This window comes from Cornus florida, unplaced genomic scaffold (genome assembly GCF_030987335.1).
Source record: "Cornus florida cultivar Cherokee Brave unplaced genomic scaffold, ASM3098733v1 CherokeeBrave_3.0.0_Hap2_Chr01, whole genome shotgun sequence".
Classification (NCBI taxonomy): Eukaryota; Viridiplantae; Streptophyta; class Magnoliopsida; order Cornales; family Cornaceae; genus Cornus; species Cornus florida.
In genome coordinates this window covers 84356940-84371954 of record NW_026775571.1, presented here as the reverse complement: position 1 = coordinate 84371954, position 15015 = coordinate 84356940, and the positions used below count along the sequence as shown (strand labels likewise).

General features: G+C 35.3%; 1 protein-coding gene across 1 annotated transcript; it reads left to right on the top strand.

The window, feature by feature from the left end:
- Window positions 1-2984: 2984 nt before the first annotated feature.
- Window positions 2985-13752, top strand: LOC132303728 (copper-transporting ATPase RAN1-like). Its single transcript, XM_059801122.1, has 9 exons — window positions 2985-3494; window positions 6213-6827; window positions 8533-8962; window positions 9232-9557; window positions 10896-10954; window positions 11059-11401; window positions 11820-12020; window positions 12133-12390; window positions 13236-13752. Exons 1-9 carry the CDS (start codon window positions 3165-3167, stop codon window positions 13710-13712), a joined length of 3039 nt encoding a protein of 1012 aa, XP_059657105.1. The 5' UTR covers window positions 2985-3164; the 3' UTR covers window positions 13713-13752.
- Window positions 13753-15015: the final 1263 nt, after the last annotated feature.

Below are 15015 nucleotides of genomic sequence, written 5' to 3'. Positions count from 1 at the left end.
CCACAAATGCTCTGTTTAGTAAGAAAGAAAAAAATTGAATGGAAGGGATGGATGATGAGGTCCAAAATGCCCTCTAAGCTCTTATTCCAAAATACTCAAATATCCTTTTTAAAATTATATAATTATATAATATTAAAGTAGATAATTGAGAACTAATTTGACTAGCAAAGTTTTAGATATTTATTAAAGGTGTTCAAGAATGTGATGCAAATACCTTAACCTGTTAAGTTTTTTTGTTCAAAAAATAATGATAACTCATCTTTTACTTTTATGGAGGAGATAAAATCCAATGATTCATCTTCCAGTAAAGCCTTTCCTTATTTGGTGATGACATCTAAAAGGTTGCTCTAATATATATATATATATATATTTATGTATGCATGTATGTATGTACATGCATGTATGTATTTTCTAAATTTATGTTCCAACTTAAAATAGAAAAGTTCTTGTATGAATCAAAAAAGGTAGATGGATGTCATTTGCCTACTTAATAGATCAGGGAATTCATCTAAATTTTCTACAACTATTGCTAATTTTGTTCGAAGTATAAATTTATTCTTAAGTAATTTATTTTTATCTTACAAGTATTTACATGACATTCTTGATCGTGCCTTATTATGGACTCAAGATCTTAATTAACTTATATTTTATAGTAAATAACACCTTTTATTTCAACTTTGGTAAATGCCTAACTTTTGGCCGTAATTTACCTCTCTAATGTCAGTAAATAATTCCATATTTGGACATAAATTTAACACCTTAATATCAACTATTATTATTAAGCAAGGTTTCCAAAGTTTACTAATTTTGTTGGTAGTTTGAAATTATATGATTATAAGAAAGTTATTTTGATATTTTAATTATTTAATTTGATTCAATCAAATTAAAAAATAACTACTTATATATAGTTTTTTCTTTTTACTTTTATATCAAAATTATTAGCGTATATAGAAGAAAATAACGAGAAAAAAGATTCATCCCAATCACTAACAATAAAATATATCTCATGTGTTTTGGACTAACAATTAATCCAGGGTGAGGTTGTCCTTATCTCACTCGACTTGAGGACACTTCCATGTCTGCATCCAAACAGATATTATTTGAGAAACTACTTCAACAACTTCTATCCCTTGCAATTGGCATTTGACGGCTGCCGTGTCTGCCACGAAGAGTGCGTTGTTTGGCAAACAACTTCTATCCTCACCAAGGATTTGCTTTTCTGTTCCACCAAATCCTAACGAACCACAATTCCGAATATACCCTGCTCTCCCTCAAATAGGGGAGATAATTTTATTGAATATATGGTTTTTAAGTAAACTATTTTAAAAATGTTAAAATGAATGATAGGAGTGATTAAAAAAGATAGTGTAAGAAATAAATATTTCGGGAGTCACATGGGTTAGTGATAAGATACTTGAATGTTATCAGACAATAAACATGTATAAAGAAAGATTTACAGATACTTTGATTACCGAGGCTCGTTTATTTTGACGTAAAATAATTTTTTTGTAATTTTTTTAATTTTTCGGTATTATATATATATATATATATATATATATATATATATATATATATATATATATATATTATTTTTTAGTGTTTAGGCAAAGGTTTAGGTTTAGGTTAAGATTGAGGTCGAGTCCATCTGGCAAGACGTCTATAAAATAACTCGCTAGAATTGATGAGTAAGTTATTTTTGTTAAGTTTTAATATTTTTTTTCGTAAATATTTTACGACAACCAAACACTAAAAAAAAATATAAAATATAAAATATTTTACACCTAAACGAACGGAGTCTAATATACTCATACGGAATACTTGCTGTGAATTATATAACCAAATAGTGGAGGGCTCCACTTCCTTATTTATTGCATAATTAACCAATTAAAAGAGTATGTCTAACAATTCACTGTAACTATTCAGTACAAGAATCATTTTACTATGTGTAAGAGTAATATATTCACACGGAACACTTGTACTGAATTGTCTAAACGAATAATTTTTAATTACTTATTTATACTAAATATAATTAAGTGGAGGACTCCATTTCCTTATTTATTACATAATTGACCAATTAAAAGAGTAGGTCTAGCAATTCACTGTAACTATTTGGTGCAACAATCATTTTCCTATAAAGTTAACATGAAATTATTATAAATAATTATAAAAATTAAATATTATAGGATAAATGACTTATAATAAAAAAAGAAAAAATAAATTTTATAGGACAAAAAATAAATAACAAAACAAATAATGTTAGCATTTAATATTGTTTGTATAATGTCTACAGAAAAAGAAATAAAGTGATAGTTCTAATTTCACATCTATAATAAAGAAAATACATTAGAGTAAGAAAAATGGTTATTTTTTTATTGAATGTCGGAAGTGGAAAATAAAAATTCAATTCTTATGAGAAAGTGAGATGCATAATACAAAATAGTCAACTAGTTTTGTCATATGCAAAATACTATTTCAAGGGGTTTAGTCCTTCTTCAATACTTTATTTATATATATATATATATATATATATATTTTCTTTACTCTAGTTATTTTGATTTAAAAAATAAAAAATGTAAAAAAACACATGGTAACACATGAGATCCACGTGGGCAGAAGGGAGAGCAACAAACTCACCCAGGTAGCATTGTTGTTGTATCCACCTTTCAACACCGACTGAATTGTTGATGTGTTTTCTTTGAAAAACTTTTTACTGTGCATTGTTTATTTATTTATTTTTATAATTAGAATTATTAATCTAAAATTAATAATTTAATGCTTTTAAAAAATTCTAAATCGTAATTAACTCAACGTGTACGTATATATGTTGACGTGGTCTTCTCTTCTAATACGTGCAGTACAAAACGCTGTAGTACAGAGGACCAAATAGACAATTTGAGAAATCCACATGGCTAAATCTGGTAATTCAAAACTCTCTCTCTCCTCTCTTTCGTTTTCTCTCTCTACCTGCCCTTCCACCACCAGCACTGGCATAATACAAAATTGCTGTCTCTACCATGTCCCTCGGAAACATCCTCCCTTCTTGATTTTTCTCTCTCCAGATTCTTTCTCTGTTAATTTTCCCTCTCTAGATTTTCTTTCTATCCAACTCCTATCGTTTCTTCTCTCTCTCTCGAAATTTCTCTGGTCTCTCCTCGGTTCCTTCAATGGCGCCGAGTTTCAGAGACCTCCAGCTCACGGCCTCCGGGTCGTCCGGCGGCCGCCGGAGACAGCCGGATAATTTCGCCGACGAGAACGGGGACGAACTCGAAGACGTACGGCTCCTCGATTCTTACGAAGATGGTGATTCGGAGAAATTGGTGGGTTCTGAGGATGTTCGTGAGAAGAGAATTCAAGTGAAAGTCACGGGGATGACCTGTGCGGCGTGTTCGAATTCGGTTGAAGGAGCGCTCATGGCCGTCGATGGGGTCTTACGGGCTTCTGTGGCTTTGCTTCAGAACAAGGCCGACGTCGTCTTTGATCCCAATTTGGTCAAGGTTAGTCTTTTTGTCACTCTGTTTGTCTGGTTCATTTATTTCTTGTAATTCTGCAGTTACTTTAGTGCAATTTAGTTTAGGTGATGAATTGAATTTTGAGTTTAGTGTTTTGGAAATTCATTGATTCATTTTGTTTATCTGATTCATGTGTAACTTGTAATTCTGCAGTTGCTTTAGTTTGATTTGGTGTAAGTGATGAATTGGATTTTGGGTTTAGTGTTCTTATTGGAAATTCATTGATTTACAGCTACACGTGTTGTTTTGGTGTTCTCAACTGCATTGTAATCAAGTATTTACTTTCTTGCTATAGATGGTGAATTGGGTCATGGATTTTTAGTCTTCCTTATTGGTTAGCGATTGATGTAGAGTTATTATGCCTTTTTTTTTTTGGTAGGTTGGGGTGGGGGTGTTTTGGACTCAAATGCTGTTGTTTCCGTTGCTGTTGGTGGAAATGTAATCATGTATGCTTGTTTGCTGGAAGTTGTAAAATATAATTGATTAAATTTGGGTTGATTTGAAGGGTGTACTGGCATGTTTTGAATTTTTTTTGGACTGAAAGGAGTGAGGATTTTGAATCTCTCTCTCTCATATCAGGTATTTTTCAGTAAATTGTACTACGTGTGTACTTTTCAGTTAAACCTTATGATTAGCATTGGGCTTAAAGTGAAGCCTTTGTAACTTCACAGTGATGTTTCTTGATCACAGCACTGAACTTAAAGTGAAGCCTCTCTGTTTCTTTCTGTGGTATTACCTATGTGAATACTATCATCATAATACATATTTGCGACAATTCTTCTTGTTTGCCCCACATGATCAGGGGGTGAAAGATACTTGGGACTTCCATTGAATGGATGGGAATATTTGATCTAACAAAATTTTTTTCATTTAATACAAGGAAATAGGAACTATATTTGGCTTGTAACAAGAAGAAAACTGGATACATATTTGGGTTGTAACAATCATGTCAGGAAGCTTTATAAAGATCTAGGCTTCTATTTCTTTTGTGTAGCTTGGCACTTGACCTTTTGCATTGGTGCCTATCGGCCCTATCCTGCTTCAAGAACTTGATTTAGTAGTCCAAGAATGAATTTCTCCTAATTGCGCTCTTGTAAACCTCTGAGGTACTTCTGTTATACTGAAATGATATCCCATTCTAGGATAAAAAAAATGAGGTTACTCTCAGATATTGAAAAATCTGAGGTTACTCTCAAATGACATCTCAGATAAAAAAATGTGCTTCTGTTAGTCTCAGATATTGACCTGGGGGCAACAATGAGGTTTCTCCTATACTTGCTGGATTTTGATTTTTACCTCCATGATAAAAAAAATGTCTCCATCATCATGCTCCATTACCTTGGCCCTCATTTAAGCTATCTTGATGCATGCACCCTTTTGTGTAGATACTTGTTTCCTTTGGAAATAAGGAATAGGGAACTCCTTGAGTCCCAGTGGTTCTATTTATGATCCTTGAAGTTTTGTAGCTTGGTGGCTGAGGTTGTTTAGTGTGTGTTGAGGTGTAGTCCCAGCGACAGACTTCATCTTTAGCACACTCCCCACCTTGGATATGTGTTTCCCTTTCCTAAGCTGATTGCTGTTACTTTCTCCGCCCATTTCCCCTTGGTTATTTCTTCTCCAACTGGCTAATTCGGTTCAGCAAGAAATTTTTAGTTGCTCTCCTTAATATCAATGGATGCCTATAAGTAGAACAAAATTGCAGTTTTTCCAAAGAGGAAAGGCAGTTAAATAGAGATTCACCCCTTGACAATCTTTGGGTCGGGATACATACCCATGGTCCATTTACTGCCAATTTCCTCTCTCTTTCTGCTTCCTATGATTCTGCCCGTGTCAAATCTTTTCATACCTCCATTACCGTACGTGGAATACCTTCTCTGAACGAATTCTACATTGCACCTGCACCAATGATACAGAGCTAATGCTGAGACTTGGGAAAATCAATTTTCTAGTAAAGGAGGTTGGAGATGGTAGAGATATATAATAACTAAATAATGAGGTTCATAAGTAGTACATATAATCTACTACTCAAATGATCCTTCTTATTTTGGATGATTGAAAAGAATCCTTTGCACTTGTCAGAGCTGAAAATGTGGCTTTACTTGGTAAAAATGAAATAGAGGAATGCTCTGCTATCTTATCTGTCAAAGTATTGGCCCTGAAGTTAGATAAGAGAGTAGGGTTGTAAAGTATTATTTCTTGTTGGTTTCTGTTTGCTTCTATTAGTCACATTCCAAATTTATATGACTCTAAAAATGGATATATTGGTTCTAGCATTTTTGTTATAATAGCTGTTGATAATCTTCCATCTTGTATAGAGTTTTTGGCAAGTCTTGAAATCTGTGATATTTTTTCTTCTTGTAGCGTGTCATGTTGATTACATTTCAGAGATATATTATTATCCACACGGTAGTATGGATTTGTTTTCAATGATGCTTACCAACTACTTAAGTTTTTGAATACTTAGTTCTAGCATTTTCGACCTTTTTGGTTTTAGCATTTCTATTACTGTGGCTGTCACTGTCTTATGATTTGTATGGTCAAGTTTTTGAAGCACTGTGTTAGGTTGATACATTTCAGGGATGTTATTATGCTGTCTTTCTTCTTAGTATGGACTTGATTTTGCTTTTATACCAACTGGTTAATTTGCAAGTGGTATCCACTCCAAATGAAGTATATTTTATTTGGAACTGTTTAATATTTCAGGAAGATGACATCAAGAATGCAATAGAAGATGCAGGGTTCGATGCAGAAATTCTACCTGAATCTGGTATGACTAGAATGAAGCCACATGGAACCCTGTTGGGGCAGTTCTCTATAGGAGGCATGACATGTGCAGCCTGTGTGAATTCTGTTGAAGGCATCTTAAGAAAGCTCCCTGGAGTCAAAAGGGCAGTTGTTGCCTTGGCGACTTCCTTTGGAGAAGTTGAATATGATCCTACTGTAATAACTAAGGATGATATAGTTAATGCAATTGAAGATGCTGGTTTTGAAGCTTCATTCTTACAGAGCAGTGACCAGGATAAAATCATGCTAGTGGTTGCTGGGATATCTAGTGAGATGGATGTACAGGTTTTAGAAGGTATACTTTGCAACTTGAGAGGAGTGAGGCAATTTCGTTTTGACCGAATGTCAAGAGAATTGGAAGTTCTATTTGACCCCGAAGTTATTGGTCCTAGATCCTTAGTTGATGAGATTGAAGGAGGAAGCATTATGAAGTTCAAATTACATGTCAAGAACCCTTATACAAGAATGGCTTCTAAAGATCTGGAAGAAACCTCAAACATGTTTCGGCTCTTCACTACCAGTTTATTTCTCAGTGTGAGTAGTCTTTCTTATCTGCATTTCTTTGGGTATATTATTCATCCTTTTCCCCCTTTCTCTGATAACCCACTCTCCACTTCATATTCTTAACAACTTGTTCTGTCAGATAGATTTTCTTTGGGTTACTCATTTAAAAGCCCATTAAATTGATGTTTCATGTGAAATGCAAAATAAGGTGTCCAACAAATGATTTGCTAATTTGTTTCTTAAGGGACATGTTTTCAAAGGAATTACATTTAGGAATGACCCGCATAGACTTTTCTCTTTTAAAAAGAGAAATACCAAGCATTCTGGCCAGTTTCCAGGTATAAATTACGAAGAAGATTACATTTTTAATTAGGGCTGCAAATGAGCCGAGCCGAGCCGAGCTTTGGCATGCTCGGGCTCGGCTCGGCACAATCAGGGAGGTGCTCGGGCTCGGCTCGGGCTCAGGCGAGCCGAGAATAGCCAAGCTCGAGCTCGGCTTGTCAGAAAATCGACGAGCTCGGGCTCGGCTCGGTTCGAGCTCATCTGTAGATACAGCGCACACAGAGATACACAACACCTATAGATACCCAGCAAACATATTTACAAGTATATATAATACAAAATATAACACATTTATATCATATATATATATCAATGTGTGGAGCTATGTATCTATCAATTTGCGTCAATAAGCACATCAATCTTAAGAATTAGAATGTGAACTTTACTCTAATACAAGTCCATATATGGAACACATGTATGCCAGTAGGGAGAGAAAGCCCTAACGTACCTCAATCTGGAAAGAGAAAGAGAATGCATGAGAGAAACGGTACACGAGGTATCGACCACTTCCTCATCAGGGCCTGGAGGTTGAGATCGAGGCGGTGATGGTGTTTGAAAAGTGAATTTTATGAACCCTAACTCTTATCAAAAATAAAAATAGATCTATATATATATATATATATATATATATGCACATACATACCTTCAGGTTGTCTGAAATCATCTACAGCTAGCAATTATTTTCATTACTCTTCCATTGTTGTCTTCATAATATGAAATATTGAAGGGCGGCCAGTGAAGGAAGAATGGTTGCAGAGAAGAAAAGAAGTGAATGGGGAAGATGAGAGTGGCCGCCGATGCTTATTCTGTGGTAAAGAATGAACTAGAAAATAGGGTTTGTTTGGTAACATAAATGGGTTGGGTTTTAAAAATGAATATGGGCCATTTTTGTTTGGGCTTAGATTATAGTAATGGTTTTCAAATGGGCTTATCATGTATAATTGAATGGACTCACACATATGGGCTGGATTAAAAACTTATAAATGGCTAATAAACGAGCTTTGTTCACGAGCCTAAACGAGCCTTATACGAGCCTTGTTCACGAGCCCATGGGAGCCGAGCCTAACGTTGTTCGGGCTCGGCTCGTTTACTAAGCGAGCCTAAAAATTGGGCTCGAGCTCGGCTCGTTTACTTAATGAACGAGCCCGAGCCGAGCCCTTAGCGAGCTGAGCCCGAGCTGTTCATGAACAGCTCGGCTCATTTGCAGCCCTATTTTTAATAACAGATTTGATTGGAATATCACTTCCGAGAATGCAATATTTTAAAAGTTTTTTTTTTTATTTTTTATTTAATAGAACGTTAAACTCCTTTTCCAAAGCCTCATCAGTCAGTTATGCTTCCTCATTTTAACGTTTACAAGTTTCAATTTTGAATCCTTAAATATTGGTGCCAGGTTCCTGTCTTTCTCATGCGAGTAGTCTGCCCTCATTTACCTCTGGTGTATTCTTTATTGCTCCGGCGATGCGGGCCATTCAGGATGGGGGATTGGTTGAAGTGGGCATTGGTTACTCTTGTTCAATTTGGTGTTGGTAAGCGTTTTTATGTTGCAGCTTACAGAGCACTTCGAAATGGTTCTACAAACATGGATGTCTTGGTTGCATTGGGTACTTCAGCATCGTATTTCTACTCCGTTTGTGCACTTCTATATGGTGCAATCACCGGGTTTTGGTCGCCAACATACTTTGAAACAAGTGCAATGCTAATAACATTTGTTTTGTTGGGAAAGTACTTGGAAACTCTTGCCAAGGGAAAGACATCTGATGCTATAAAGAAGTTAGTGGAACTTGCTCCAGCAACAGCTCTGTTACTTGACAAAGACAAAGGTATGGTTGCCTTAATGTATTTTAGAGAATAGGTTTAGAGGGGCATTAACTTGATTAATATCTTAGGTTTTTATCCATTTTCTAGTTTATTCAAGTTTACAGTTTATCTAATTTCCGGGGGAAAAAAAAAGTTACAGTACATCAATTAATTAGAATTTTTTTTTTTTTTTACAATTCTGGTAATTTTGTTTGGATCACCACTACTGGAGTTATTGCTGAAAATGATTTTTGAAAGTTGACAAATGAGCAAGTTTGATTTGGTTTCCTAGGAGGGAAGAGTATTGGAGAAAAGGAAATAGATGCTTTGCTGATACAGCCTGGAGACGTATTAAAAGTTCTTCCTGGTACAAAGGTTCCTGTTGATGGTAAGGTTGTGTGGGGTTCAAGTTACGTTAATGAGAGTATGGTTACTGGTGAATCCGCACCTGCTCTGAAGGAGTTCAATTCCTTGGTTATCGGGGGTACAATGAATTTACACGGTTCCATTCACATACAAGCCACCAAAGTAGGATCTAAAACAGTTTTGAGCCAGATAATATGTCTGGTTGAGACGGCACAGATGTCTAAAGCTCCTATTCAGAAATTCGCTGATTTTGTAAGTAATAATTGTGTAAATTATGTTGTACTCTGCTTTATTTCATTTTGTTTTCAGCATCAGGGTAAGTATTTTGATGTAATTTTCATGGTTTGCTCTCATAAGCAAGAAATCAACTAACTTCTTCCGAATAATCAAACCACAACTTGAGTAAGCAACATGCCAAATTATCGCCTTGGTATCTTAGACCTATAAATTGCAATTGTTCTGCTTGCTCTGTTGCGGATATGTATTTGTTCCAAGCAAATTTGTGATATATGATGTTCTATCCTTTATTCTAAATTGGTGAACATTTATTTGAATAATATTTTAAATGCACTAGATTAATTCAATTTTATTTTATTATTGTGAATGTTATCTATCCCTCAATTACTTTGCCGCCAAAAAATCTTTTATATATATATATTTTAAAAAAGAAAACTAAAGATGCACACAGGAATAATTTCCTCAAATGGAAAGGCAACATAAGAACAATTGGATGTAGGACAAGAAATGATAAAAAGAGGCAAAATAAGTTTTTTAACATCAATAGGCCAGAGTGTCTCTACTTTTGGTTTTAAGGGTTTTCATCACCCAAATATCGATCATTTTTGAATGATTAGAACTTCTATAAGAGATTGGAGATTTTCCAAGGACCTCCACCTCGTCATGCAATCATTCCTACCAGTGCCTAGTAGGTCCTGACTCCTGATTGCTTATGGAATGTGCATCAAATTCGGATTGGGCAAAACTTTGGAATAAGCAGCTAATTAGTCCTTGTTTGTGATAAACGACTTCAGTTTTTGGACTCCTTTTAATTGACTGCCTCCAATATTGCTTGGCTTTTATCAATATTGCTTTTGGCGTTGATGTTGATATTCTGTATTTGCAGTTCTAGCGTTTGATTGGTGAAAGTGCCTAGGCATTCTATACACATTCTGTGAATTTTATAAAACTCAACTCAGAGCAAACCATATTTAATATTGTTAGTTTATCTGTGCTTAAGTGAAAAAAAAAAAAAAAAATCTGCACTTCTGCCGTTATTACCTTCCATTCTTGCTTCAGCATATAGATCGTTCCACTCGGTCAGAACTCAGAACTATTTATGGTAGAAAATTTCTGAATTCTAGACAAAAAAAAAAAAAAAAAAAAAATCTATTTTGGATTTCAAGAAATTAATCTGGGGTTATAGTTATTGTGTTTGCAAATTATAAACTTGTTGCTTCTTCCCTATTAACTGGCTTCTATTTTTTTGCCTGATCATTATGTTATAGTCTGGAATATATTATTGCTTTTCTAATATATTAGTGTTATGATTTTAAGTGGTTACGTTACCCTAGTTATTTTTCATGACAACAGGTTGCTAGCATATTTGTCCCTACAGTTGTTGGTATGTCATTGTTGACTTTATTGGGATGGTAAGTTTACAATGATAGAACGACTTTATTGGGATGGTAATTGGTATGGTTTCAATGTTAATACCACTCTTATTTGTTTTATTCTTTATGTTGATTGTGTCTAGGTATATTGGTGGAGCTCTCGGAGCTTATCCAGAACAATGGCTACCTGAGCATGGGAATCATTTTGTTTTTGCCCTCATGTTTTCAATATCAGTTGTGGTGATTGCATGTCCATGTGCACTTGGATTGGCCACTCCAACTGCTGTCATGGTTGCCACAGGGGTTGGAGCTAATAATGGTGTCCTTATAAAAGGAGGAGATGCGTTGGAGAGGGCTCAGAAGGTTAAGCATGTGGTATTCGATAAAACAGGCACCCTCACCCAGGGAAAAGCCACAGTTACAACTGCAAGGATTTTCACAGAGATGGATCGTGGAGAGTTCCTTACATTGGTGGCTTCTGCAGAGGTAGCAATTTACACTTGTCCCCTCCCCCCCAATCTTCTCCTTCTTATGTTTTATTTTCCATTTTCCTTTTTCCTTTTTCCTTTTTCATGGCTGTTAAATTCTGGTTTGACTCTTGTAACCAATTTCAAGTATTAATCACAGTCCTTCACAAAAACTATGGAGGAATATATCCATAATTTCACTATAAAAGAGGCATTTATCATATTAGCATTGTTTTTTCTGGGAGATGACAGGATGCCATGCATACATTCTAGTACCAAGCTGTGAATGGAACTACACTGTAACATTGAGAAATGAATCAGATTGGAACCCTTTTATATTCTTTCTTTTTTCTATTTTTATCCCCGGATGGTGGGAGGAGCTGGATTTCTTTAACAATTTAGCTGTAGAAAGCTATAATTGGTGATTCTGGTTTCAGGCTAGCAGTGAGCACCCAATGTCAAAAGCGGTATTGGAATACGCCCGCCACTTTCATTTCTTTGACTTGCCTTCTGCTACCAAGGACGCTCAAAAGCACAGTGAAGAGTCCAAATTATCTGGTTGGCTTCTTGATGTCTCAGAGTTCTCTGCTGTGCCTGGAAGAGGTGTCCAGTGCTTTATAGATGGAAAACAAATTTTTGTGAGTTTTGAAACTTCTTGTCATGCACAATATAGAGTTTGAAGCAAAAGAAATATGCTTATTTATTTATTTAAATTTTTGAAGGGTTTAGTAATTGTAGATTGTATGACAGGTTGGCAATCGGAAGCTGCTGACTGAAAATGGGATATCCATTCCAATCCAAGCAGAAAATTTCGTCATAGAGTTGGAAGAGAGTGCAAACTCGACCATACTTGTTGCATATGATAATGCTCTAATTGGTGTTATGGGGGTTGCAGATCCACTAAAGAGAGAAGCTGGTGTGGTTGTTCAAGGCCTTAAGAAAATGGGTGTACACCCTGTTATGGTTACAGGGGATAACTGGCGGACTGCCCAGGCTGTTGCTAAGGAGGTCTGTATTTAATTTCTTATTCATCAATCCGTTGTCTTAAATATTAGCACCACAAAAAGGTTTTGTTTTTGACATCTCAGTTTGATTTCAAGTTGATTTTGTCATTTTCTCCAACTCTGATAGATAGATGATATTTCCTTGAATTAAAGTTTTTTAAATACATACATAAATACATATGTATAGAACATTTGTCGGTATGAGCTTTTACCAGTGCACCAAGCAATGTCCACTATATAATAACATATTTGTGTGTTTATATTCAAAAACTTGTTTTAAATGGAACTGACTTTTTTGAAGTGCTGGAATTTTATTTTTTGAGTTATCTGAAAATGGCTGTCTCGTGAGTTTTTCAAGAACGAAATGATCCGCCAAATTTGTATCATACGTCATTTTTATTTCTTCAATCACTGATAACATAAATAACTTATCAAAAAAATAAAAAAAAATCACTGATAACATAAAAAGCTTTTTAGGATGGAAATGTAAAACATCTTGTGTATTTGTTTTGAATTCTACCAGGTCTAGAGTTGATTTTGAAATTAAAATGTGTAGTTAGTCCTTACAAGAAACCAAATAATTCCTTGGTGAATGCTGAACTTTGTTTTTGTCACTCTCTGTGTCTTCGTGGACGGTACACTGATTTGGATGGATATATAGTTCTCTCCAAATTTTTTTGTTTATATAAATATTAAAGTAAATTGTTATTAAAATTGTGGTACCTATAAAATAAGAGATCCGGAAAAGTTCTTTGTCAAAATGATATTTTCATAAAAGGATGATTTGATAATTATGGCTCTTTGTATTGATTTGGTACTTGTAAAATTAAAACATATGTTGCTGAGCAGGTTGGCATTGAAGATGTAAGGGCAGAGGTGATGCCAGCCGGAAAAGCCGATGTAATCCGATCATTTCAGAAAGATGGAAGCATTGTTGCTATGGTTGGGGATGGTATCAATGACTCGCCTGCCTTGGCTGCTGCAGATGTCGGTATTGCAATTGGAGCAGGGACAGATATTGCCATAGAGGCTGCCGATTATGTGTTGATGAAAAATAATTTAGAAGATGTGATCACAGCCATTGATCTATCAAGAAAAACCTTCAGCCGTATCCGATTGAATTATGTGTTCGCCATGGCCTACAATGTGATTGCAATCCCTGTTGCTGCTGGGGTTTTCTTTCCCTGGGTGAGGATTGGGCTACCACCATGGGCAGCTGGTGCATGCATGGCTCTCTCATCTGTAAGTGTTGTGTGCTCTTCTTTACTTCTCAGAAGATACAAAAAACCTAGACTTACCACTATACTTGAAATAACAGTAGAATAGAAATTAGAAGGTTCCCAAAAAAAAAAAAATTAAAATAAAATTTCACCAAGTGTTGTATATATCTTTTATACTTTTCTCTCAACTTCATTCATAAACACTGCGAGTTTATTTGTACACCTTTTCAATGTAAATGCGGATTGTTGTATCATTTCCTTTTCGTTTTCTCTCCTTTTGACTAAATAGAGAGAATTTTGAGTGAGCAACAATGTCTCTCTCTCTTGGTTTGGTTTCTGTATCTATCAGATGAGTGTAATATTCTTGAACTGCTAAGCAGCTACTTTTGTTGTGAACTATCTCCCTCATCATAAGGTGGGGAATCATTCCAAGGAGAAAAGAGAAAAATTCTGCACTCTGAAATCCGTTATAATGATCGACACCATATGCCAGAGTAAAGTTCTGGTTGTTTTTTCTGAGTTTGAATGTTGGGTTCTTTTGGAAATTTAAAATTTGAAATTCGGGTACTAATTCGTTCTTCAGGCATGCATGGATGCGAAAAGCACAATGAAATAACTTTATTTCACAATTTTCGCGGATAAGTATATGACCCTTGATCTAATTGTATGGAGTATTCTTTTCATTCTCTATTGCTGCTATCTATGCAACTTTTCATGAGCCTATTTGAGCTCTATGTCCGATGTTGCTAAGAGTTGTTCAAGTAAAAGAGTGTTGAACTCCTTAATAGTTTGAAGTTAGCTTCAATGAGTGAGTGAACTAACTTGAGCTACTTTTACTCGTTAAGATAATGCAATTCAGACCTAATAGTCTAACTAAAAGTTCTAACATATGAAATCTTTTACCCCGTTGGGTGAGATCAAAGTTTTGGAAAAAAATCCCTTGGATCAGAGCTAGACCCCACTACTAGGTCTGATTAAAAATTACTTCATATTCTCACATTGGAATAGGATGGGAGAGTGATTGGGTATAAATGGGTGAGTATGCAATATTATTCAATAACTTAAAGTTTTGGATAAATGAGTAAGCATTCATCCGTTTCAGTTGATATCAGAGTTAGACCCAGTCTTTAATCCGGTGTCACGCCAAGCGTCCGTTTCAAAGGGCGTCCGGGTAAACGAGGGCGTTGCGAGGGTTCAGGTGGGATTACAAGTGGGACTTGTCCTACATTGAATTTGGATATGGGTTGAAGTATATATAAATAGAGGGGTATGAAGTACTGTTCAATATGAGCTTTTGAATAAATAGACAAACGCCCACTCGTTACAACCGGTCATTATTAGTTTTGGATAAAAATCCCTTGGCTAGCCTTCTTTGCTAGACTACTAGGTATGATAAAAAAATTATTGGA